This window comes from Salmo trutta, chromosome 38, assembly GCF_901001165.1.
Source record: "Salmo trutta chromosome 38, fSalTru1.1, whole genome shotgun sequence".
Classification (NCBI taxonomy): Eukaryota; Metazoa; Chordata; class Actinopteri; order Salmoniformes; family Salmonidae; genus Salmo; species Salmo trutta.
The window spans coordinates 1,324,108-1,350,680 of NC_042994.1; the positions used below are offsets into that span (position 1 = coordinate 1,324,108).

General features: G+C 37.8%; 1 protein-coding gene across 1 annotated transcript in view; it reads left to right on the forward strand.

The window, feature by feature from the left end:
* The window catches only part of LOC115177901 (slit homolog 1 protein-like), a 70,637-nt gene that overhangs the window by 11,298 nt on the left and 32,766 nt on the right, over nt 1-26,573 (forward strand). The window contains exons 9-10 of the mRNA XM_029738897.1: nt 24,233-24,304; nt 25,234-25,377. Coding sequence (XP_029594757.1) covers nt 24,233-24,304; nt 25,234-25,377 — 216 coding nt within the window. The remainder of the gene's footprint in view (nt 1-24,232; nt 24,305-25,233; nt 25,378-26,573) is intronic.

The window sequence follows — 26,573 nt, forward strand, 5'->3', positions numbered from 1 at the left end:
TTTGCATCAGTGTGTGTCTGTGTGTAACCATCAGTGTGTGTGTCTGTGTGTAACCATCAGTGTGTGTGTCTGTGTGTAACCATCAGTGTGTGTGTCTGTGTGTAACCATCAGTGTGTGTGTGTCACCATTAGTGTCTGTGTGTCGCCATCAGTGTGTGTGTGTCGCCATCAGTGTGTGTGTCTGTGTGTCGCCATCAGTGTGTGTGTCTGTGTGTCGCCATCAGTGTGTGTCTGTGTCGCCATCAGTGTGTGTGTGTCTGTGTGTCGCCATCAGTGTGTGTCTGTCAGTCTGTGTGTACTAACGTAGTGTTGACATGTCTCTGTCTGTGTTATACACGTCTGTAGCATATACATGATCATGAGGGAGTGTGTGTGTACATATCATTGCGAATAATGTATAGTGTTTCTATAGAGTTAAACAGACAGTCCTTATTTTATATGTCCTACTGAATCAGCCTCAATGGGAGGTCTGGGAGACAGTGTGTGTGTGTGTGTTTGTTTTCTGTGGGGGTCCAGGGGAGGAGGGGGGGTTGGTAGTTGGTAAGTGTCCCCTTAGGGGATAGCCCTGTCTGGGATGAATGGGACTGTGCTGTGCCTTTTAGTGTGGGTGTGTTCCAGCTCCCTCTTATGAGTGATATGAGCCAGATGGGGCCACAGAATCCTGAGCTCCATGTTGTCTAATATTGTCATGGTTTTACTGGTATAGTACTGAGTCTTATTCTATATGGTCTCTACAGGGTCCTGTATGGTAATATTATCATGGTGTTACTGGTATAGTACTGAGTCTTATTCTATATGGTCTCTACAGGGTCCTGTATGGTAATATTATCCTGGTGTTACTGGTATAGTACTGAGTCTTATTCTATATGGTCTCTACGGGGTCCTGTATGGTAATATTATCATGGTGTTACTGGTATAGTAATGAGTCTTATTCTATATGGTCTCTACGGGGTCCTGTATGGTAATATTATCATGGTGTTACTGGTATAGTACTGAGTCTTATTCTATATGGTCTCTACAGGGTCCTGTATGGTAATATTATCATGGTGTTACTGGTATAGTACTGAGTCTTATTCTATATGGTCTCTACAGGGTCCTGTATGGTAATATTATCATGGTGTTACTGGTATAGTACTGAGTCTTATTCTATATGGTCTCTACAGGGTCCTGTATGGTAATATTATCATGGTGTTACTGGTATAGTACTGAGTCTTATTCTATATGGTCTCTACGGGGTCCTGTATGGTAATATTATCATGGTGTTACTGGTATAGTAATGAGTCTTATTCTATATGGTCTCTACGGGGTCCTGTATGGTAATATTATCATGGTGTTACTGGTATAGTACTGAGTCTTATTCTATATGGTCTCTACAGGGTCCTGTATGGTAATATTATCATGGTGTTACTGGTATAGTACTGAGTCTTATTCTATATGGTCTCTACGGGGTCCTGTATGGTAATATTATCATGGTGTTACTGGTATAGTAATGAGTCTTATTCTATATGGTCTCTACAGGGTCCTGTATGGTAATATTATCATGGTGTTACTGGTATAGTAATGAGTCTTATTCTATATGGTCTCTACAGGGTCCTGTATGGTAATATTATCATGGTGTTACTGGTATAATAATGAGTCTTATTCTATATGGTCTCTACAGGGTCCTGGATGGTAATATTATCATGGTGTTACTGGTATAGTACTGAGTCTTATTCTATATGGTCTCTACGGGGTCCTGTATGGTAATATTATCATGGTGTTACTGGTATAGTAATGAGTCTTATTCTATATGGTCTCTACGGGGTCCTGTATGGTAATATTATCATGGTGTTACTGGTATAGTAATGAGTCTTATTCTATATGGTCTCTACAGGGTCCTGTATGGTAATATTATCATGGTGTTACTGGTATAGTAATGAGTCTTATTCTATATGGTCTCTACAGGGTCCTGTATGGTAATATTATCATGGTGTTACTGGTATAGTAATGAGTCTTATTCTATATGGTCTCTACAGGGTCCTGTATGGTAATATTATCATGGTGTTACTGGTATAGTACTGAGTCTAATTCTATATGGTCTCTACGGGGTCCTGTATGGTAATATTATCATGGTGTTACTGGTATAGTAATGAGTCTTATTCTATATGGTCTCTACGGGGTCCTGTATGGTAATATTATCATGGTGTTACTGGTATAGTACTGAGTCTTATTCTATATTGTCTCTACGGGGTCCTGTATGGTAATATTATCATGGTGTTACTGGTATAGTACTGAGTCTTATTCTATATGGTCTCTACAGGGTCCTGTATGGTAATATTATCATGGTGTTACTGGTATAGTACTGAGTCTTATTCTATATGGTCTCTACGGGGTCCTGTATGGTAATATTATCATGGTGTTACTGGTATAGTACTGAGTCTTATTCTATATGGTCTCTACGGGGTCCTGTATGGTAATATTATCATGGTGTTACTGGTATAGTACTGAGTCTTATTCTATATGGTCTCTACGGGGTCCTGTATGGTAATATTATCATGGTGTTACTGGTATAGTAATGAGTCTTATTCTATATGGTCTCTACGGGGTCCTGTATGGTAATATTATCATGGTGTTACTGGTATAGTACTGAGTCTTATTCTATATGGTCTCTACAGGGTCCTGTATGGTAATATTATCATGGTGTTACTGGTATAGTACTGAGTCTTATTCTATATGGTCTCTACAGGGTCCTGTATGGTAATATTATCATGGTGTTACTGGTATAGTAATGAGTCTTATTCTATATGGTCTCTACAGGGTCCTGTATGGTAATATTATCATGGTGTTACTGGTATAGTAATGAGTCTTATTCTATATGGTCTCTACAGGGTCCTGTATGGTAATATTATCATGGTGTTACTGGTATAATAATGAGTCTTATTCTATATGGTCTCTACAGGGTCCTGTATGGTAATATTATCATGGTGTTACTGGTATAGTACTGAGTCTTATTCTATATGGTCTCTACGGGGTCCTGTATGGTAATATTATCATGGTGTTACTGGTATAGTACTGAGTCTTATTCTATATGGTCTCTACGGGGTCCTGTATGGTAATATTATCATGGTGTTACTGGTATAGGACTGAGTCTTATTCTATATGGTCTCTACGGGGTCCTGTATGGTAATATTATCATGGTGTTACTGGTATAGTAATGAGTCTTATTCTATATGGTCTCTACGGGGTCCTGTATGGTAATATTATCATGGTGTTACTGGTATAGTACTGAGTCTTATTCTATATGGTCTCTACGGGGTCCTGTATGGTAATATTATCATGGTGTTACTGGTATAGTACTGAGTCTTATTCTATATGGTCTCTACGGGGTCCTGTATGGTAATATCATCATGGTGTTACTGGTATAGTAATGAGTCTTATTCTATATGGTCTCTACGGGGTCCTGTATGGTAATATTATCATGGTGTTACTGGTATAGTACTGAGTCTTATTCTATATGGTCTCTACAGGGTCCTGTATGGTAATATTATCATGGTGTTACTGGTATAGTACTGAGTCTTATTCTATATGGTCTCTACAGGGTCCTGTATGGTAATATTATCATGGTGTTACTGGTATAGTAATGAGTCTTATTCTATATGGTCTCTACAGGGTCCTGTATGGTAATATTATCATGGTGTTACTGGTATAGTAATGAGTCTTATTCTATATGGTCTCTACAGGGTCCTGTATGGTAATATTATCATGGTGTTACTGGTATAATAATGAGTCTTATTCTATATGGTCTCTACAGGGTCCTGTATGGTAATATTATCATGGTGTTACTGGTATAGTACTGAGTCTTATTCTATATGGTCTCTACGGGGTCCTGTATGGTAATATTATCATGGTGTTACTGGTATAGTAATGAGTCTTATTCTATATGGTCTCTACGGGGTCCTGTATGGTAATATTATTATGGTGTTACTGGTATAGTACTGAGTCTTATTCTATATTGTCTCTACGGGGTCCTGTATGGTAATATTATCATGGTGTTACTGGTATAGTACTGAGTCTTATTCTATATGGTCTCTACGGGGTCCTGTATGGTAATATTATCATGGTGTTACTGGTATAGTACTGAGTCTTATTCTATATGGTCTCTACGGGGTTCTGTATGGTAATATTATCATGGTGTTACTGGTATAGTACTGAGTCTTATTCTATATGGTCTCTACGGGGTCCTGTATGGTAATATTATCATGGTGTTACTGGTATAGTAATGAGTCTTATTCTATATGGTCTCTACTGGGTCCTGTATGGTAATATTGTCATGGTGTTACTGGTATAGTACTGAGTCTTATTCTATATGGTCTCTACGGGGTCCTGTATGGTAATATTATCATGGTGTTACTGGTATAGTACTGAGTCTTATTCTATATGGTCTCTACAGGGTCCTGTATGGTAATATTATCATGGTGTTACTGGTATAGTACTGAGTCTTATTCTATATGGTCTCTACATGGTCCTGTATGGTAATATTATCATGGTGTTACTGGTATAGTACTGAGTCTTATTCTATATGGTCTCTACGGGGTCCTGTATGTTAATATTATCATGGTGTTACTGGTATAGTACTGAGTCTTATTCTATATGGTCTCTACGGGGTCCTGTATGGTAATATTATCATGGTGTTACTGGTATAGTAATGAGTCTTATTCTATATGGTCTCTACGGGGTCCTGTATGGTAATATTATCATGGTGTTACTGGTATAGTACTGAGTCTTATTCTATATGGTCTCTACGGGGTCCTGTATGGTAATATTATCATGGTGTTACTGGTATAGTACTGAGTCTTATTCTATATGGTCTCTACGGGGTCCTGTATGGTAATATTATCATGGTGTTACTGGTATAGTAATGAGTCTTATTCTATATGTTCTCTACAGGGTCCTGTATGGTAATATTATCATGGTGTTACTGGTATAGTAATGAGTCTTATTCTATATGGTCTCTACGGGGTCCTGTATGGTAATATTATCATGGTGTTACTGGTATAGTAATGAGTCTTATTCTATATGGTCTCTACGGGGTCCTGTATGGTAATATTATCATGGTGTTACTGGTATAGTAATGAGTCTTATTCTATATGGTCTCTACGGGGTCCTGTATGGTAATATTATCTGTTACTGGTATAGTACTGAGTCTTATTCTATATGGTCTCTACGGGGTCCTGTATGGTAATATTATCATGGTGTTACTGGTATAGTACTGAGTCTTATTCTATATGGTCTCTACGGGGTCCTGTATGGTAATATTATCATGGAGTTACTGGTATAGTACTGAGTCTTATTCTATATGGTCTCTACAGGGTCCTGTATGGTAATATTATCATGGTGTTACTTGTATAGCACTGAGTCTTATTCTATATGGTCTCTACAGGGTCCTGTATGGTAATATTATCATGGTGTTACTGGTATAGTACTGAGTCTTATTCTATATGGTCTCTACGGGGTCCTGTATGGTAATATTATCATGGTGTTACTGGTATAGTACTGAGTCTTATTCTATATGGTCTCTACGGGGTCCTGTATGGTAATATTATCATGGTGTTACTGGTATAGTAATGAGTCTTATTCTATATGGTCTCTACGGGGTCCTGTATGGTAATATTGTCATGGTGTTACTGGTATAGTACTGAGTCTTATTCTATATGGTCTCTACGGGGTCCTGTATGGTAATATTATCATGGTGTTACTGGTATAGTACTGAGTCTTATTCTATATGGTCTCTACGGGGTCCTGTATGGTAATATTATCATGGTGTTACTGGTATAGTACTGAGTCTTATTCTATATGTTCTCTACGGGGTCCTGTATGGTAATATTATCATGGTGTTACTGGTATAGTACTGAGTCTTATTCTATATGGTCTCTACGGGGTCCTGTATGGTAATATTATCATGGTGTTACTGGTATAGTAATGAGTCTTATTCTATATGGTCTCTACGGGGTCCTGTATGGTAATATTATCATGGTGTTACTGGTATAGTACTGAGTCTTATTCTATATGGTCTCTACAGGGTCCTGTATGGTAATATTATCATGGTGTTACTTGTATAGCACTGAGTCTTATTCTATATGGTCTCTACAGGGTCCTGTATGGTAATATTATCATGGTGTTACTGGTATAGTACTGAGTCTTATTCTATATGGTCTCTACGGGGTCCTGTATGGTAATATTATCATGGTGTTACTGGTATAGTACTGAGTCTTATTCTATATGGTCTCTACGGGGTCCTGTATGGTAATATTATCATGGTGTTACTGGTATAGTAATGAGTCTTATTCGATATGGTCTCTACGGGGTCCTGTATGGTAATATTGTCATGGTGTTACTGGTATAGTACTGAGTCTTATTCTATATGGTCTCTACGGGGTCCTGTATGGTAATATTATCATGGTGTTACTGGTATAGTACTGAGTCTTATTCTATATGGTCTCTACGGGGTCCTGTATGGTAATATTATCATGGTGTTACTGGTATAGTACTGAGTCTTATTCTATATGTTCTCTACGGGGTCCTGTATGGTAATATTATCATGGTGTTACTGGTATAGTACTGAGTCTTATTCTATATGGTCTCTACGGGGTCCTGTATGGTAATATTATCATGGTGTTACTGGTATAGTAATGAGTCTTATTCTATATGGTCTCTACGGGGTCCTGTATGGTAATATTATCATGGTGTTACTGGTATAGTACTGAGTCTTATTCTATATGGTCTCTACAGGGTCCTGTATGGTAATAATATCATGGTGTTACTGGTATAGTAATGAGTCTTATTCTATATGGTCTCTACAGGGTCCTGTATGGTAATATTATCATGGTGTTACTGGTATAGTAATGAGTCTTATTCTATATGGTCTCTACGGGGTTCTGTATGGTAATATTATCATAGTGTTACTGGTATAGTACTGAGTCTTATTCTATATGGTCTCTACGGGGTTCTGTATGGTAATATTATCATGGTGTTACTGGTATAGTAATGAGTCTTATTCTATATGGTCTCTACGGGGTCCTGAATGGTAATATTATCATGGTGTTACTGGTATAGTACTGAGTCTTATTCTATATGGTCTCTACGAGGTCCTGTATGGTAATATTATCATGGTGTTACTGGTATAGTAATGAGTCTTATTCTATATGGTCTCTACGGGGTCCTGTATGGTAATATTATAATGGTGTTACTGGTATAGTACTGAGTCTTATTCTATATGGTCTCTACGGGGTCCTGTATGGTAATATTATCATGGTGTTACTGGTATAGTACTGAGTCTTATTCTATATGGTCTCTACGGGGTCCTGTATGGTAATATTATCATGGAGTTACTGGTATAGTACTGAGTCTTATTCTATATGGTCTCTACAGGGTCCTGTATGGTAATATTATCATGGTGTTACTTGTATAGCACTGAGTCTTATTCTATATGGTCTCTACAGGGTCCTGTATGGTAATATTATCATGGTGTTACTGGTATAGTACTGAGTCTTATTCTATATGGTCTCTACGGGGTCCTGTATGGTAATATTATCATGGTGTTACTGGTATAGTACTGAGTCTTATTCTATATGGTCTCTACGGGGTCCTGTATGGTAATATTATCATGGTGTTACTGGTATAGTACTGAGTCTTATTCTATATGGTCTCTACGGGGTCCTGTATGGTAATATTATCATGGTGTTACTGGTATAGTACTGAGTCTTATTCTATATGGTCTCTACGGGGTCCTGTATGGTAATATTATCATGGTGTTACTGGTATAGTACTGAGTCTTATTCTATATGGTCTCTACAGGGTCCTGTATGGTAATAATATCATGGTGTTACTGGTATAGTAATGAGTCTTATTCTATATGGTCTCTACGGGGTCCTGTATGGTAATATTATCATGGTGTTACTGGTATAGTAATGAGTCTTATTCTATATGGTCTCTACGGGGTCCTGTATGGTAATATTATCATGGTGTTACTGGTATAGTACTGAGTCTTATTCTATATGGTCTCTACGGGGTTCTGTATGGTAATATTATCATGGTGTTACTGGTATAGTAATGAGTCTTATTCTATATGGTCTCTACGGGGTCCTGAATGGTAATATTATCATGGTGTTACTGGTATAGTACTGAGTCTTATTCTATATGGTCTCTACAGGGTCCTGTATGGTAATAGTATCATGGTGTTACTGGTATAGTACTGAGTCTTATTCTATATGGTCTCTACAGGGTCCTGTATGGTAATATTATCATGGTGTTACTGGTATAGTAATGAGTCTTATTCTATATGGTCTCTACGGGGTCCTGTATGGTAATATTATCATGGTGTTACTGGTATAGTACTGAGTCTTATTCTATATGGTCTCTACGGGGTCCTGTATGGTAATATTATCATGGTGTTACTGGTATAGTACTGAGTCTTATTCTATATGGTCTCTACGGGGTCTTGTATGGTAATATTATCATGGTGTTACTGGTATAGTACTGAGTCTTATTCTATATGGTCTCTACGGGGTCCTGTATGGTAATATTATCATGGTGTTACTGGTATTGTACTGAGTCTTATACTATATGGTCTCTATGGGGTCCTGTATGGTAATATTATCATGGTGTTACTGGTATAGTAATGAGTCTTATTCTATATGGTCTCTACGGGGTCCTGTATGGTAATATTGTCATGGTGTTACTGGTATAGTACTGAGTCTTATTCTATATGGTCTCTACGGGGTCCTGTATGGTAATATTATCATGGTGTTACTGGTATAGTACTGAGTCTTATTCTATATGGTCTCTACAGGGTCCTGTATGGTAATATTATCATGGTGTTACTGGTATAGTACTGAGTCTTATTCTATATGGTCTCTACATGGTCCTGTATGGTAATATTATCATGGTGTTACTGGTATAGTACTGAGTCTTATTCTATATGGTCTCTACGGGGTCCTGTATGGTAATATTATCATGGTGTTACTGGTCTAGTAATGAGTCTTATTCTATATGGTCTCTACGGGGTCCTGTATGGTAATATTATCATGGTGTTACTGGTATAGTACTTAGTCTTATTCTATATGGTCTCTACGGGGTCCTGTATGGTAATATTATCATGGTGTTACTGGTATAGTAATGAGTCTTATTCTATATGGTCTCTACGGGGTCCTGTATGGTAATATTATCATGGTGTTACTGGTATAGTAATGAGTCTTATTCTATATGGTCTCTACGGGGTCCTGTATGGTAATATTATCATGGTGTTACTGGTATAGTAATGAGTCTTATTCTATATGGTCTCTACGGGGTTCTGTATGGTAATATTATCATGGTGTTACTGGTATAGTACTGAGTCTTATTCTATATGGTCTCTACGGGGTCCTGTATGGTAATATTATCATGGTGTTACTGGTATAGTACTGAGTCTTATTCTATATGGTCTCTACGGGGTCCTGTATGGTAATATTATCATGGTGTTACTGGTATAGTAATGAGTCTTATTCTATATGGTCTCTACGGGGTCCTGTATGGTAATATTATCATGGTGTTACTGGTATAGTACTGAGTCTTATTCTATATGGTCTCTACGGGGTCCTGTATGGTAATATTATCATGGTGTTACTGGTATAGTAATGAGTCTTATTCTATATGGTCTCTACGGGGTCCTGTATGGTAATATTATCATGGTGTTACTGGTATAGTACTGAGTCTTATTCTATATGGTCTCTACGGGGTTCTGTATGGTAATATTATCATGGTGTTACTGGTATAGTACTGAGTCTTATTCTATATGGTCTCTACGGGGTCCTGTATGGTAATATTATCATGGTGTTACTGGTATAGTACTGAGTCTTATTCTATATGGTCTCTACGGGGTCCTGTATGGTAATATTATCATGGTGTTACTGGTATAGTAATGAGTCTTATTCTATATGGTCTCTACGGGGTCCTGTATGGTAATATTGTCATGGTGTTACTGGTATAGTACTGAGTCTTATTCTATATGGTCTCTACGGGGTCCTGTATGTTAATATTATCATGGTGTTACTGGTATAGTACTGAGTCTTATTCTATATGGTCTCTACGGGGTCCTGTATGGTAATATTGTCATGGTGTTACTGGTATAGTACTGAGTCTTATTCTATATTGTCTCTACGGGGTCCTGTATGGTAATATTATCATGGTGTTACTGGTATAGTACTGAGTCTTATTCTATATGGTCTCTACTGGGTCCTGTATGGTAATATTATCATGGTGTTACTGGTATAGTACTGAGTCTTATTCTATATGGTCTCTACGGGGTCCTGTATGGTAATATTATCATGGTGTTACTGGTATTGTACTGAGTCTTATACTATATGGTCTCTATGGGGTCCTGTATGGTAATATTATCATGGTGTTACTGGTATAGTAATGAGTCTTATTCTATATGGTCTCTACGGGGTCCTGTATGGTAATATTGTCATGGTGTTACTGGTATAGTACTGAGTCTTATTCTATATGGTCTCTACGGGGTCCTGTATGGTAATATTATCATGGTGTTACTGGTATAGTACTGAGTCTTATTCTATATGGTCTCTACAGGGTCCTGTATGGTAATATTATCATGGTGTTACTGGTATAGTACTGAGTCTTATTCTATATGGTCTCTACATGGTCCTGTATGGTAATATTGTCATGGTGTTACTGGTATAGTACTGAGTCTTATTCTATATGGTCTCTACGGGGTCCTGTATGGTAATATTATCATGGTGTTACTGGTCTAGTAATGAGTCTTATTCTATATGGTCTCTACGGGGTCCTGTATGGTAATATTATCATGGTGTTACTGGTATAGTACTTAGTCTTATTCTATATGGTCTCTACGGGGTCCTGTATGGTAATATTATCATGGTGTTACTGGTATAGTAATGAGTCTTATTCTATATGGTCTCTACGGGGTCCTGTATGGTAATATTATCATGGTGTTACTGGTATAGTAATGAGTCTTATTCTATATGGTCTCTACGGGGTCCTGTATGGTAATATTATCATGGTGTTACTGGTATAGTAATGAGTCTTATTCTATATGGTCTCTACGGGGTCCTGTATGGTAATATTATCATGGTGTTACTGGTATAGTACTGAGTCTTATTCTATATGGTCTCTACGGGGTCCTGTATGGTAATATTATCATGGTGTTACTGGTATAGTACTGAGTCTTATTCTATATGGTCTCTACGGGGTCCTGTATGGTAATATTATCATGGTGTTACTGGTATAGTAATGAGTCTTATTCTATATGGTCTCTACGGGGTCCTGTATGGTAATATTATCATGGTGTTACTGGTATAGTACTGAGTCTTATTCTATATGGTCTCTACGGGGTTCTGTATGGTAATATTATCATGGTGTTACTGGTATAGTACTGAGTCTTATTCTATATGGTCTCTACGGGGTCCTGTATGGTAATATTATCATGGTGTTACTGGTATAGTACTGAGTCTTATTCTATATGGTCTCTACAGGGTCCTGTTTGGTAATATTGTCATGGTGTTACTGGTATAGTACTGAGTCTTATTCTATATTGTCTCTACGGGGTCCTGTATGGTAATATTATCATGGTTTTACTGGTATAGTACTGAGTCTTATTCTATATGGTCTCTACTGGGTCCTGTATGGTAATATTATCATGGTGTTACTGGTATAGTACTGAGTCTTATTCTATATGGTCTCTACGGGGTCCTGTATGGTAATATTATCATGGTGTTACTGGTATTGTACTGAGTCTTATTCTATATGGTCTCTACGGGGTCCTGTATGGTAATATTATCATGGTGTTACTGGTATAGTACTTAGTCTTATTCTATATGGTCTCTACGGGGTCCTGTATGGTAATATTATCATGGTGTTACTGGTATAGTACTGAGTCTTATTCTATATGGTCTCTACGGGGTCCTGTATGGTAATATTATCATGGTGTTACTGGTATAGTACTGAGTCTTATTCTATATGGTCTCTACATGGTCCTGTATGGTAATATTATCATGGTGTTACTGGTATAGTACTGAGTCTTATTCTATATGGTCTCTACAGGGTCCTGTATGGTAATATTGTCATGGTGTTACTGGTATAGTAATGAGTCTTATTCTATATGGTCTCTACGGGGTCCTGTATGGTAATATTATCATGGTGTTACTGGTATAGTACTGAGTCTTATTCCATATGGTCTCTACGGGGTCCTGTATGGTAATATTATCATGGTGTTACTGGTATAGTACTGAGTCTTATTCTATATGCTCTCTACGGGGTCCTGTATGGTAATATTATCATGGTGTTACTGGTATAGTACTGAGTCTTATTCTATATGCTCTCTACGGGGTCCTGTATGGTAATATTATCATGGTGTTACTGGTATAGTACTGAGTCTTATTCTATATGGTCTCTACGGGGTCCTGTATGGTAATATTATCATGGAGTTACTGGTATAGTACTAAGTCTTATTCTATATGGTCTCTACAGGGTCCTGTATGGTAATATTATCATGGTGTTACTTGTATAGCACTGAGTCTTATTCTATATGGTCTCTACAGGGTCCTGTATGGTAATATTATCATGGTGTTACTGGTATAGTACTGAGTCTTATTCTATATGGTCTCTACGGGGTCCTGTATGGTAATATTATCATGGTGTTACTGGTATAGTACTGAGTCTTATTCTATATGGTCTCTACGGGGTCCTGTATGGTAATATTATCATGGTGTTACTGGTATAGTAATGAGTCTTATTCTATATGGTCTCTACGGGGTCCTGTATGGTAATATTGTCATGGTGTTACTGGTATAGTACTGAGTCTTATTCTATATGGTCTCTACGGGGTCCTGTATGTTAATATTATCATGGTGTTACTGGTATAGTACTGAGTCTTATTCTATATGGTCTCTACGGGGTCCTGTATGGTAATATTGTCATGGTGTTACTGGTATAGTACTGAGTCTTATTCTATATTGTCTCTACGGGGTCCTGTATGGTAATATTATCATGGTGTTACTGGTATAGTACTGAGTCTTATTCTATATGGTCTCTACTGGGTCCTGTATGGTAATATTATCATGGTGTTACTGGTATAGTACTGAGTCTTATTCTATATGGTCTCTACGGGGTCCTGTATGGTAATATTATCATGGTGTTACTGGTATTGTACTGAGTCTTATACTATATGGTCTCTATGGGGTCCTGTATGGTAATATTATCATGGTGTTACTGGTATAGTAATGAGTCTTATTCTATATGGTCTCTACGGGGTCCTGTATGGTAATATTGTCATGGTGTTACTGGTATAGTACTGAGTCTTATTCTATATGGTCTCTACGGGGTCCTGTATGGTAATATTATCATGGTGTTACTGGTATAGTACTGAGTCTTATTCTATATGGTCTCTACATGGTCCTGTATGGTAATATTATCATGGTGTTACTGGTATAGTACTGAGTCTTATTCTATATGGTCTCTACGGGGTCCTGTATGGTAATATTATCATGGTGTTACTGGTCTAGTAATGAGTCTTATTCTATATGGTCTCTACGGGGTCCTGTATGGTAATATTATCATGGTGTTACTGGTATAGTACTTAGTCTTATTCTATATGGTCTCTACGGGGTCCTGTATGGTAATATTATCATGGTGTTACTGGTATAGTAATGAGTCTTATTCTATATGGTCTCTACGGGGTCCTGTATGGTAATATTATCATGGTGTTACTGGTATAGTAATGAGTCTTATTCTATATGGTCTCTACGGGGTCCTGTATGGTAATATTATCATGGTGTTACTGGTATAGTAATGAGTCTTATTCTATATGGTCTCTACGGGGTCCTGTATGGTAATATTATCATGGTGTTACTGGTATAGTACTGAGTCTTATTCTATATGGTCTCTACGGGGTCCTGTATGGTAATATTATCATGGTGTTACTGGTATAGTACTGAGTCTTATTCTATATGGTCTCTACGGGGTCCTGTATGGTAATATTATCATGGTGTTACTGGTATAGTAATGAGTCTTATTCTATATGGTCTCTACGGGGTCCTGTATGGTAATATTATCATGGTGTTACTGGTATAGTACTTAGTCTTATTCTATATGGTCTCTACGGGGTCCTGTATGGTAATATTATCATGGTGTTACTGGTATAGTAATGAGTCTTATTCTATATGGTCTCTACGGGGTCCTGTATGGTAATATTATCATGGTGTTACTGGTATAGTAATGAGTCTTATTCTATATGGTCTCTACGGGGTCCTGTATGGTAATATTATCATGGTGTTACTGGTATAGTAATGAGTCTTATTCTATATGGTCTCTACGGGGTCCTGTATGGTAATATTATCATGGTGTTACTGGTATAGTACTGAGTCTTATTCTATATGGTCTCTACGGGGTCCTGTATGGTAATATTATCATGGTGTTACTGGTATAGTACTGAGTCTTATTCTATATGGTCTCTACGGGGTCCTGTATGGTAATATTATCATGGTGTTACTGGTATAGTAATGAGTCTTATTCTATATGGTCTCTACGGGGTCCTGTATGGTAATATTATCATGGTGTTACTGGTATAGTACTGAGTCTTATTCTATATGGTCTCTACGGGGTTCTGTATGGTAATATTATCATGGTGTTACTGGTATAGTACTGAGTCTTATTCTATATGGTCTCTACGGGGTCCTGTATGGTAATATTATCATGGTGTTACTGGTATAGTACTGAGTCTTATTCTATATGGTCTCTACAGGGTCCTGTTTGGTAATATTGTCATGGTGTTACTGGTATAGTACTGAGTCTTATTCTATATTGTCTCTACGGGGTCCTGTATGGTAATATTATCATGGTTTTACTGGTATAGTACTGAGTCTTATTCTATATGGTCTCTACTGGGTCCTTTATGGTAATATTATCATGGTGTTACTGGTATAGTACTGAGTCTTATTCTATATGGTCTCTACGGGGTCCTGTATGGTAATATTATCATGGTGTTACTGGTATTGTACTGAGTCTTATTCTATATGGTCTCTATGGGGTCCTGTATGGTAATATTATCATGGTGTTACTGGTATAGTAATGAGTCTTATTCTATATGGTCTCTACGGGGTCCTGTATGGTAATATTGTCATGGTGTTACTGGTATAGTACTGAGTCTTATTCTATATGGTCTCTACGGGGTCCTGTATGGTAATATTATCATGGTGTTACTGGTATAGTACTGAGTCTTATTCTATATGGTCTCTACAGGGTCCTGTATGGTAATATTATCATGGTGTTACTGGTATAGTACTGAGTCTTATTCTATATGGTCTCTACATGGTCCTGTATGGTAATATTATCATGGTGTTACTGGTATAGTACTGAGTCTTATTCTATATGGTCTCTACGGGGTCCTGTATGGTAATATTATCATGGTGTTACTGGTCTAGTAATGAGTCTTATTCTATATGGTCTCTACGGGGTCCTGTATGGTAATATTATCATGGTGTTACTGGTATAGTACTGAGTCTTATTCTATATGGTCTCTACATGGTCCTGTATGGTAATATTATCATGGTGTTACTGGTATAGTACTGAGTCTTATTCTATATGGTCTCTACAGGGTCCTGTATGGTAATATTGTCATGGTGTTACTGGTATAGTAATGAGTCTTATTCTATATGGTCTCTACGGGGTCCTGTATGGTAATATTATCATGGTGTTACTGGTATAGTACTGAGTCTTATTCCATATGGTCTCTACGGGGTCCTGTATGGTAATATTATCATGGTGTTACTGGTATAGTACTGAGTCTTATTCTATATGCTCTCTACGGGGTCCTGTATGGTAATATTATCATGGTGTTACTGGTATAGTCCTGAGTCTTATTCTATATGGTCTCTACGGGGTCCTGTATGGTAATATTATCATGGTGTTACTGGTATAGTAATGAGTCTTATTCTATATGGTCTCTACGGGGTCCTGTATGGTAATATTATCATGGTGTTACTGGTATAGTACTGAGTCTTATTCTATATGGTCTCTACGGGGTCCTGTATGGTAATATTATCATTGTGTTACTGGTATAGTACTGAGTCTTATTCTAAATGGTCTCTACGGGGTCCTGTATGGTAATATTATCATGGTGTTACTGGTATAGTACTGAGTCTTATTCTATATGGTCTCTAAAGGGTCCTGTATGGTAATATTATCATGGTGTTACTGGTATAGTACTGAGTCTTATTCTATATGGTCTCTACGGGGTCCTGTATGGTAATATTATCATGGTGTTACTGGTATAGTACTGAGTCTTATTCTATATGGTCTCTACGGGGTCCTGTATGGTAATATTATCATGGTGTTACTGGTATAGTACTGAGTCTTATTCTATATGGTCTCTACGGGGTCCTGTATGGTAATATTATCATGGAGTTACTGGTATAGTACTGAGTCTTATTCTATATGGTCTCTACAGGGTCCTGTATGGTAATATTATCATGGTGTTACTTGTATAGCACTGAGTCTTATTCTATATGGTCTCTACAGGGTCCTGTATGGTAATATTATCATGGTGTTACTGGTATAGTACTGAGTCTTATTCTATATGGTCTCTACGGGGTCCTGTATGGTAATATTATCATGGTGTTACTGGTATAGTACTGAGTCTTATTCTATATGGTCTCTACGGGGTCCTGTATGGTAATATTATCATGGTGTTACTGGTATAGTAATGAGTCTTATTCTATATGGTCTCTACGGGGTCCTGTATGGTAATATTGTCATGGTGTTACTGGTATAGTACTGAGTCTTATTCTATATGGTCTCTACGGGGTCCTGTATGGTAATATTATCATGGTGTTACTGGTATAGTACTGAGTCTTATTCTATATGGTCTCTACGGGGTCCTGTATGGTAATATTATCATGGTGTTACTGGTATAGTACTGAGTCTTATTCTATATGTTCTCTACGGGGTCCTGTATGGTAATATTATCATGGTGTTACTGGTATAGTACTGAGTCTTATTCTATATGGTCTCTACGGGGTCCTGTATGGTAATATTATCATGGTGTTACTGGTATAGTAATGAGTCTTATTCTATATGGTCTCTACGGGGTCCTGTATGGTAATATTATCATGGTGTTACTGGTATAGTACTGAGTCTTATTCTATATGGTCTCTACAGGGTCCTGTATGGTAATAATATCATGGTGTTACTGGTATAGTAATGAGTCTTATTCTATATGGTCTCTACAGGGTCCTGTATGGTAATATTATCATGGTGTTACTGGTATAGTAATGAGTCTTATTCTATATGGTCTCTACGGGGTCCTGTATGGTAATATTATCATGGTGTTACTGGTATAGTACTGAGTCTTATTCTATATGGTCTCTACGGGGTCCTGTATGGTAATATTATCATGGTGTTACTGGTATAGTACTGAGTCTTATTCTATATGGTCTCTACGGGGTCTTGTGTGGTAATATTATCATGGTGTTACTGGTATAGTACTGAGTCTTATTCTATATGGTCTCTACATGGTCCTGTATGTTAATATTATCATGGTGTTACTGGTATAGTACTGAGTCTTATTCTATATGGTCTCTACGGGGTCCTGTATGGTAATATTATCATGGTGTTACTGGTATAGTAATGAGTCTTATTCTATATGGTCTCTACGGGGTCCTGTATGTTAATATTATCATGGTGTTACTGGTATAGTACTGAGTCTTATTCTATATGGTCTCTAAGGGGTCCTGTATCGTAATATTATCATGGTGTTACTGGTATAGTACTGAGTCTTATTCCATATGGTCTCTACGGGGTCCTGTATGGTAATATTATCATGGTGTTACTGGTATAGTAATGAGTCTTATTCTATATGGTCTCTACGGGGTCCTGTATGGTAATATTATCATGGTGTTACTGGTATAGTACTGAGTCTTATTCTATATGGTCTCTACAGGGTCCTGTATGGTAATATTATCATGGTGTTACTGGTATAGTAATGAGTCTTATTCTATATGGTCTCTACAGGGTCCTGTATGGTAATATTATCATGGTGTTACTGGTATAGTAATGAGTCTTATTCTATATGGTCTCTACAGTGTCCTGTATGGTAATATTATCATGGTGTTACTGGTATAGTACTGAGTCTTATTCTATATGGTCTCTACGGGGTTCTGTATGGTAATATTATCATGGTGTTACTGGTATAGTACTGAGTCTTATTCTATATGGTCTCTACGGGGTCCTGTATGGTAATATTATCATGGTGTTACTGGTATAGTACTGAGTCTTATTCTATATGGTCTCTACAGGGTCCTGTATGGTAATATTGTCATGGTGTTACTGGTATAGTACTGAGTCTTATTCTATATTGTCTCTACGGGGTCCTGTATGGTAATATTATCATGGTGTTACTGGTATAGTACTGAGTCTTATTCTATATGGTCTCTACTGGGTCCTGTATGGTAATATTATCATGGTGTTACTGGTATAGTACTGAGTCTTATTCTATATGGTCTCTACGGGGTCCTGTATGGTAATATTATCATGGTGTTACTGGTATTGTACTGAGTCTTATACTATATGGTCTCTATGGGGTCCTGTATGGTAATATTATCATGGTGTTACTGGTATAGTAATGAGTCTTATTCTATATGGTCTCTACGGGGTCCTGTATGGTAATATTGTCATGGTGTTACTGGTATAGTAATGAGTCTTATTCTATATGGTCTCTACGGGGTCCTGTATGGTAATATTATCATGGTGTTACTGGTATAGTACTGAGTCTTATTCTATATGGTCTCTACGGGGTCCTGTATGGTAATATTATCATGGTGTTACTGGTATAGTACTGAGTCTTATTCTATATGGTCTCTACGGGGTCCTGTATGGTAATATTATCATGGTGTTACTGGTATAGTAATGAGTCTTATTCTATATGGTCTCTACGGGGTCCTGTATGGTAATATTGTCATGGTGTTACTGGTATAGTACTGAGTCTTATTCTATATGGTCTCTACGGGGTCCTGTATGGTAATATTATCATGGTGTTACTGGTATAGTACTGAGTCTTATTCTATATGGTCTCTACGGGGTCCTGTATGGTAATATTATCATGGTGTTACTGGTATAGTACTGAGTCTTATTCTATATGTTCTCTACGGGGTCCTGTATGGTAATATTATCATGGTGTTACTGGTATAGTACTGAGTCTTATTCTATATGGTCTCTACGGGGTCCTGTATGGTAATATTATCATGGTGTTACTGGTATAGTAATGAGTCTTATTCTATATGGTCTCTACGGGGTCCTGTATGGTAATATTATCATGGTGTTACTGGTATAGTACTGAGTCTTATTCTATATGGTCTCTACAGGGTCCTGTATGGTAATAATATCATGGTGTTACTGGTATAGTAATGAGTCTTATTCTATATGGTCTCTACAGGGTCCTGTATGGTAATATTATCATGGTGTTACTGGTATAGTAATGAGTCTTATTCTATATGGTCTCTATGGGGTCCTGTATGGTAATATTATCATGGTGTTACTGGTATAGTACTGAGTCTTATTCTATATGGTCTCTACGGGGTTCTGTATGGTAATATTATCATGGTGTTACTGGTATAGTAATGAGTCTTATTCTATATGGTCTCTACGGGGTCCTGAATGGTAATATTATCATGGTGTTACTGGTATAGTACTGAGTCTTATTCTATATGGTCTCTACAGGGTCCTGTATGGTAATAGTATGATGGTGTTACTGGTATAGTAATGAGTCTTATTCTATATGGTCTCTACAGGGTCCTATATGGTAATATTATCATGGTGTTACTGGTATAGTAATGAGTCTTATTCTATATGGTCTCTACGGGGTCCTGTATGGTAATATTATCATGGTGTTACTGGTATAGTACTGAGTCTTATTCTATATGGTCTCTACGGGGTCCTGTATGGTAATATTATCATGGTGTTACTGGTATAGTACTGAGTCTTATTCTATATGGTCTCTACGGGGTCTTGTATGGTAATATTATCATGGTGTTACTGGTATAGTACTGAGTCTTATTCTATATGGTCTCTACATGGTCCTGTATGGTAATATTATCATGGTGTTACTGGTATAGTACTGAGTCTTATTCTATATGGTCTCTACGGGGTCCTGTATGGTAATATTATCATGGTGTTACTGGTATAGTAATGAGTCTTATTCTATATGGTCTCTACGGGGTCCTGTATGTTAATATTATCATGGTGTTACTGGTATAGTACTGAGTCTTATTCTATATGGTCTCTACGGGGTCCTGTATCGTAATATTATCATGGTGTTACTGGTATAGTACTGAGTCTTATTCTATATGGTCTCTACGGGGTCCTGTATGGTAATATTATCATGGTGTTACTGGTATAGTAATGAGTCTTATTCTATATGGTCTCTACGGGGTCCTGTATGGTAATATTATCATGGTGTTACTGGTATAGTACTGAGTCTTATTCTATATGGTCTCTACAGGGTCCTGTATGGTAATATTATCATGGTGTTACTGGTATAGTAATGAGTCTTACTCTATATGGTCTCTACAGGTCCTGTATGGTAATATTATCATGGTGTTACTGGTATAGTAATGAGTCTTATTCTATATGGTCTCTACAGGGTCCTGTATGGTAATTTTATCATGGTGTTACTGGTATAGTACTGAGTCTTATTCTATATGGTCTCTACGGGGTTCTGTATGGTAATATTATCATGGTGTTACTGGTATAGTACTGAGTCTTATTCTATATGGTCTCTACGGGGTCCTGTATGGTAATATTATCATGGTGTTACTGGTATAGTACTGAGTCTTATTCTATATGGTCTCTACAGGGTCCTGTATGGTAATATTATCATGGTGTTACTGGTATAGTAATGAGTCTTATTCTATATGGTCTCTACGGGGTCCTGTATGGTAATATTGTCATGGTGTTACTGGTATAGTACTGAGTCTTATTCTATATGGTCTCTACGGGGTCCTGTATGGTAATATTATCATGGTGTTACTGGTATAGTACTGAGTCTTATTCTATATGGTCTCTACAGGGTCCTGTATGGTAATATTATCATGGTGTTACTGGTATAGTACTGAGTCTTATTCTATATGGTCTCTACATGGTCCTGTATGGTAATATTATCATGGTGTTACTGGTATAGTACTGAGTCTTATTCTATATGGTCTCTACGGGTTCCTGTATGGTAATATTATCATGGTGTTACTGGTCTAGTAATGAGTCTTATTCTATATGGTCTCTACGGGGTCCTGTATGGTAATATTATCATGGTGTTACTGGTATAGTACTTAGTCTTATTCTATATGGTCTCTACGGGTTCCTGTATGGTAATATTATCATGGTGTTACTGGTATAGTAATGAGTCTTATTCTATATGGTCTCTACGGGGTCCTGTATGGTAATATTATCATGGTGTTACTGGTATAGTAATGAGTCTTATTCTATATGGTCTCTACGGGGTCCTGTATGGTAATATTATCATGGTGTTACTGGTATAGTAATGAGTCTTATTCTATATGGTCTCTACGGGGTCCTGTATGGTAATATTATCATGGTGTTACTGGTATAGTACTGAGTCTTATTCTATATGGTCTCTACGGGGTCCTGTATGGTAATATTATCATGGTGTTACTGGTATAGTAATGAGTCTTATTCTATATGGTCTCTACAGGGTCCTGTATGGTAATATTATCATGGTGTTACTGGTATAGTACTGAGTCTTATTCTATATGGTCTCTACAGGGTCCTGTATGGTAATATTATCATGGTGTTACTGGTATAGTACTGAGTCTTATTCTATATGGTCTCTACTGGTCCTGTATGGTAATATTATCATGGTGTTACTGTTATAGTACTGAGTCTTATTCTATATGGTCTCTACGGGGTCTTGTATGGTAATATTATCATGGTGTTACTGGTATAGTACTGAGTCTTATTCTATATGGTCTCTACAGGGTCCTGTATGGTAATATTATCATGGTGTTACTGGTATAGTACTGAGTCTTATTCTATATGGTCTCTACATGTTCCTGTATGGTAATATTATCATGGTGTTACTGGTATAGTACTGAGTCTTATTCTATATGGTCTCTACGGGGTCCTGTATGGTAATATTATCATGGTGTTACTGGTCTAGTAATGAGTCTTATTCTATATGGTCTCTACGGGGTCCTGTATGGTAATATTATCATGGTGTTACTGGTATAGTACTTAGTCTTATTCTATATGGTCTCTACGGGTTCCTGTATGGTAATATTATCATGGTGTTACTGGTATAGTAATGAGTCTTATTCTATATGGTCTCTACGGGGTCCTGTATGGTAATATTATCATGGTGTTACTGGTATAGTACTGAGTCTTATTCTATATGGTCTCTACAGGGTCCTGTATGGTAATATTATCATGGTGTTACTGGTATAGTACTGAGTCTTATTCTATATGGTCTCTACAGGGTCCTGTATGGTAATATTATCATGGTGTTACTGGTATAGTACTGAGTCTTATTCTATATGGTCTCTACAGGGTCCTGTATGGTAATATTATCATGGTGTTACTGGTATAGTACTGAGTCTTATTCTATATGGTCTCTACAGGGTCCTGTATGGTAATATTATCATGGTGTTACTGGTATAGTACTGAGTCTTATTCTATATGGTCTCTACAGGGTCCTGTATGGTAATATTATCATGGTGTTACTGGTATAGTACTGAGTCTTATTCTATATGGTCTCTACAGGGTCCTGTATGGTAATATTATCATGGTGTTACTGGTATAGTACTGAGTCTTATTCTATATGGTCTCTACAGGGTCCTGTATGGTAATATTATCATGGTGTTACTGGGATAGTACTGAGTCTTATTCTATATGGTCTCTACAGGGTCCTGTATGGTAATATTATCATGGTGTTACTGGTATAGTAATGAGTCTTATTCTATATGGTCTCTACAGGGGTCCTGTATGGTAATATTATCATGGTGTTACTGGTATAGTACTGAGTCTTATTCTATATGGTCTCTACGGGGTCCTGTATGGTAATATTATCATGGTGTTACTGGTATAGTACTGAGTCTTATTCTATATGGTCTCTACGGGGTCCTGTATGGTAATATTATCATGGTGTTACTGGTATAGTAATGAGTCTTATTCTATATGGTCTCTACAGGGTCCTGTATGGTAATATTATCATGGTGTTACTGGTATAGTACTGAGTCTTATTCTATATGGTCTCTACAGGGTCCTGTATGGTAATATTATCATGGTGTTACTGGTATAGTACTGAGTCTTATTCTATATGGTCTCTACTGGTCCTGTATGGTAATATTATCATGGTGTTACTGTTATAGTACTGAGTCTTATTCTATATGGTCTCTACGGGGTCTTGTATGGTAATATTATCATGGTGTTACTGGTATAGTACTGAGTCTAATTCTATATGGTCTCTACGGGGTCCTGTATGGTAATATTATCATGGTGTTACTGGTATAGTACTGAGTCTTATTCTATATGGTCTCTACGGGGTCCTGTATGGTAATATTATCATGGTGTTACTGGTATAGTACTGAGTCTTATTCTATATGGTCTCTACAGGGTCCTGTATGGTAATATTATCATGGTGTTACTGGTATAGTACTGAGTCTTATTCTATATGGTCTCTACAGGGTCCTGTATGGTAATATTATCATGGTGTTACTGGTATAGTACTGAGTCTTATTCTATATGGTCTCTACAGGGTCCTGTATGGTAATATTATCATGGTGTTACTGGTATAGTACTGAGTCTTATTCTATATGGTCTCTACAGGGTCCTGTATGGTAATATTATCATGGTGTTACTGGGATAGTACTGAGTCTTATTCTATATGGTCTCTACAGGGTCCTGTATGGTAATATTATCATGGTGTTACTGGTATAGTACTGAGTCTTATTCTATATGGTCTCTACAGGGTCCTGTATGGTAATATTATCATGGTGTTACTGGTATAGTACTGAGTCTTATTCTATATGGTCTCTACAGGGTCCTGTATGGTAATATTATCATGGTGTTACTGGTATAGTACTGAGTCTTATTCTATATGGTCTCTACAGGGTCCTGTATGGTAATATTATCATGGTGTTACTGGTATAGTACTGAGTCTTATTCTATATGGTCTCTACAGGGTCCTGTATGGTAATAAGATCACAGATCTCCCCAGAGGACTGTTTGAGGGACTCAGTTCTCTAGAACTGCTGTAAGTACTATTTTGTCTACTTCCTAGGTCATACCCTATTCCCTATGTAGTGCACTATACTGTCTACTTATTAAATCATACCCCATTCCCTATGAAGTGCACTGTACTGTCTACTTCCTAGATCATATCCTATTCCCTATGTAGTGCACTATACTGTCTACTTCCTAGATCATACCCTATTCCCTATGTAGTGCACTATACTGTCTACTTCCTAGATCATACCCTATTCCCTATGTAGTGCACTGTACTGTCTACTTCCTAGATCATTCCCTATGTAGTGCACTATACTGTCTACTTCCTAGATCATACCCCATTCCCTATGTGGTGCACTGTACTGTCTACTTCCTAGATCATACTCTATTCCCTGTGTAGTGCACTATACTGTCTACTTCCTAGATCATACCCTATTCCCTATGTAGTACACTGTACTGTCTACTTCCTAGATCATTCCCTATGTAGTGCACTATACTGTCTACTTCCTAGATCATACCCCATTCCCTATGTAGTGCACTGTACTGTCTACTTCCTAGATCATATCCTATTCCCTATGTAGTGCACTATACTGTCTACTTCCTAGATCATACCCTATTCCCTATGTAGTGCACTATACTGTCTACTTCCTAGATCATACCCTATTCCCTATGTAGTGCACTATACAGTCTACTTCCTAAATTATTCCCCATGTAGTGCACTAATTTTGACCAGAGCCTGATATACAGTATGTGCTTTTAGTTTAGGAACTGAACTTCTCTTCCCTCCCTCTCTCCTTCTCTCTCTCTCCCTCTCTCTCTATCTCTCTCCCTCCATACCCCTCTCTCTCTATCTCCTTCTCTATCACTCTCCCTCTCTCTCTCTCTCCCTCCCTCTCTCCCATCTCTCTCGTTCTCCATCCTCACTCTCTCTCCCCTCTGTCTCTGTCTCTCTCCCAGTCTCCTGAATGCCAATAAGATCCACTGTATTCGAGCCACAGCCTTCCAGGACCTAGAGAATCTAGCTCTGCTGTCTCTCTACGACAACAAGATCCAGACCCTGGCTAAAGGAACCTTCTCACCCCTACACAGTATACAGACACTGTGAGTCTCACACACACACACACACACACACACACACACACGCACGGATGCACACACACCTTCACACAGTATACAGACACTGAGTCACACACACACACACGCACACGCACACACATGCACACACCCCCACACAGTACACAGACACTGTGAGTCACACACACGCATGGATGCGCACACACACCTTCACACAGTATACAGACACTGTGAGTCACACACACACACACACACACACACACACACACACACACACACACACACACACACACACACACACACACGCACACACACACATGCACACACCCCCACACAGTACACAGACACTGTGAGTCACACACACACGCACAGATGCACACACACCTTCACACAGTATACAGACACTGTGGTATGCATAGGTGTACCGTAATTTCCGGACTATTGAGCGCACCTGAATATAAGCCGCACCCACTGAATTTAAAAAATATATATTATTTTGAACATAAATAAGCCGCACATGTATATAAGCCACAGGTGCCTACCGGTACATTGAAACAAATGAACTTTACACAGGCTTTAACGAAACACAGCTTGTAACAAAAATAAATAGGCTTTAACGAAACACGGCTTGTTACAAAAATAAATAGGCTTTAACGAAACACGGCTTGTAAAAAAAATAAAAAATTAGCAGTAAGCTTTAGTTGTCTTTTTGCACTGAGTCAATTCCTCACGCTGCTGTTTCCAACGTCTTATCGACTCATTAAGACCAAGCTCCCGTGCAGCAGCTCTATTTCCTTTTCCAACAGCCAGATCAATCGCCTTCAACTTGAAAGCTGCATCATATGCATTTCTCCGTGTCTTTGCCATGATGAGGGTGACAAAATGACTACCGTAATCAGAATGATGGGAAGTTTGAGAGTGCTCGATTTAATCTAAACAGTAAACAAAAAAGTTGTTTGACCTTAACCCGTTCGGCAATTTCATTGGTCTAATGAAAGCTTCATGCCGACAAAAAACTGAGCACGTCACAGAATGTTTTTTTGGAGAAAAAAAAATTGAAAGCGGGAAAAATACATATATTAGCCGCGTCATTGTTTAAGCCGCGAGGTTCAAAGCCTGGGAAAAAAGTTGCGGCTTATAGTCCGGAATTTACGGTATTGTCAAATACACTACCCAAACAGGCATACATACATTTTCAATCCTACATACTGATGCATACAGAT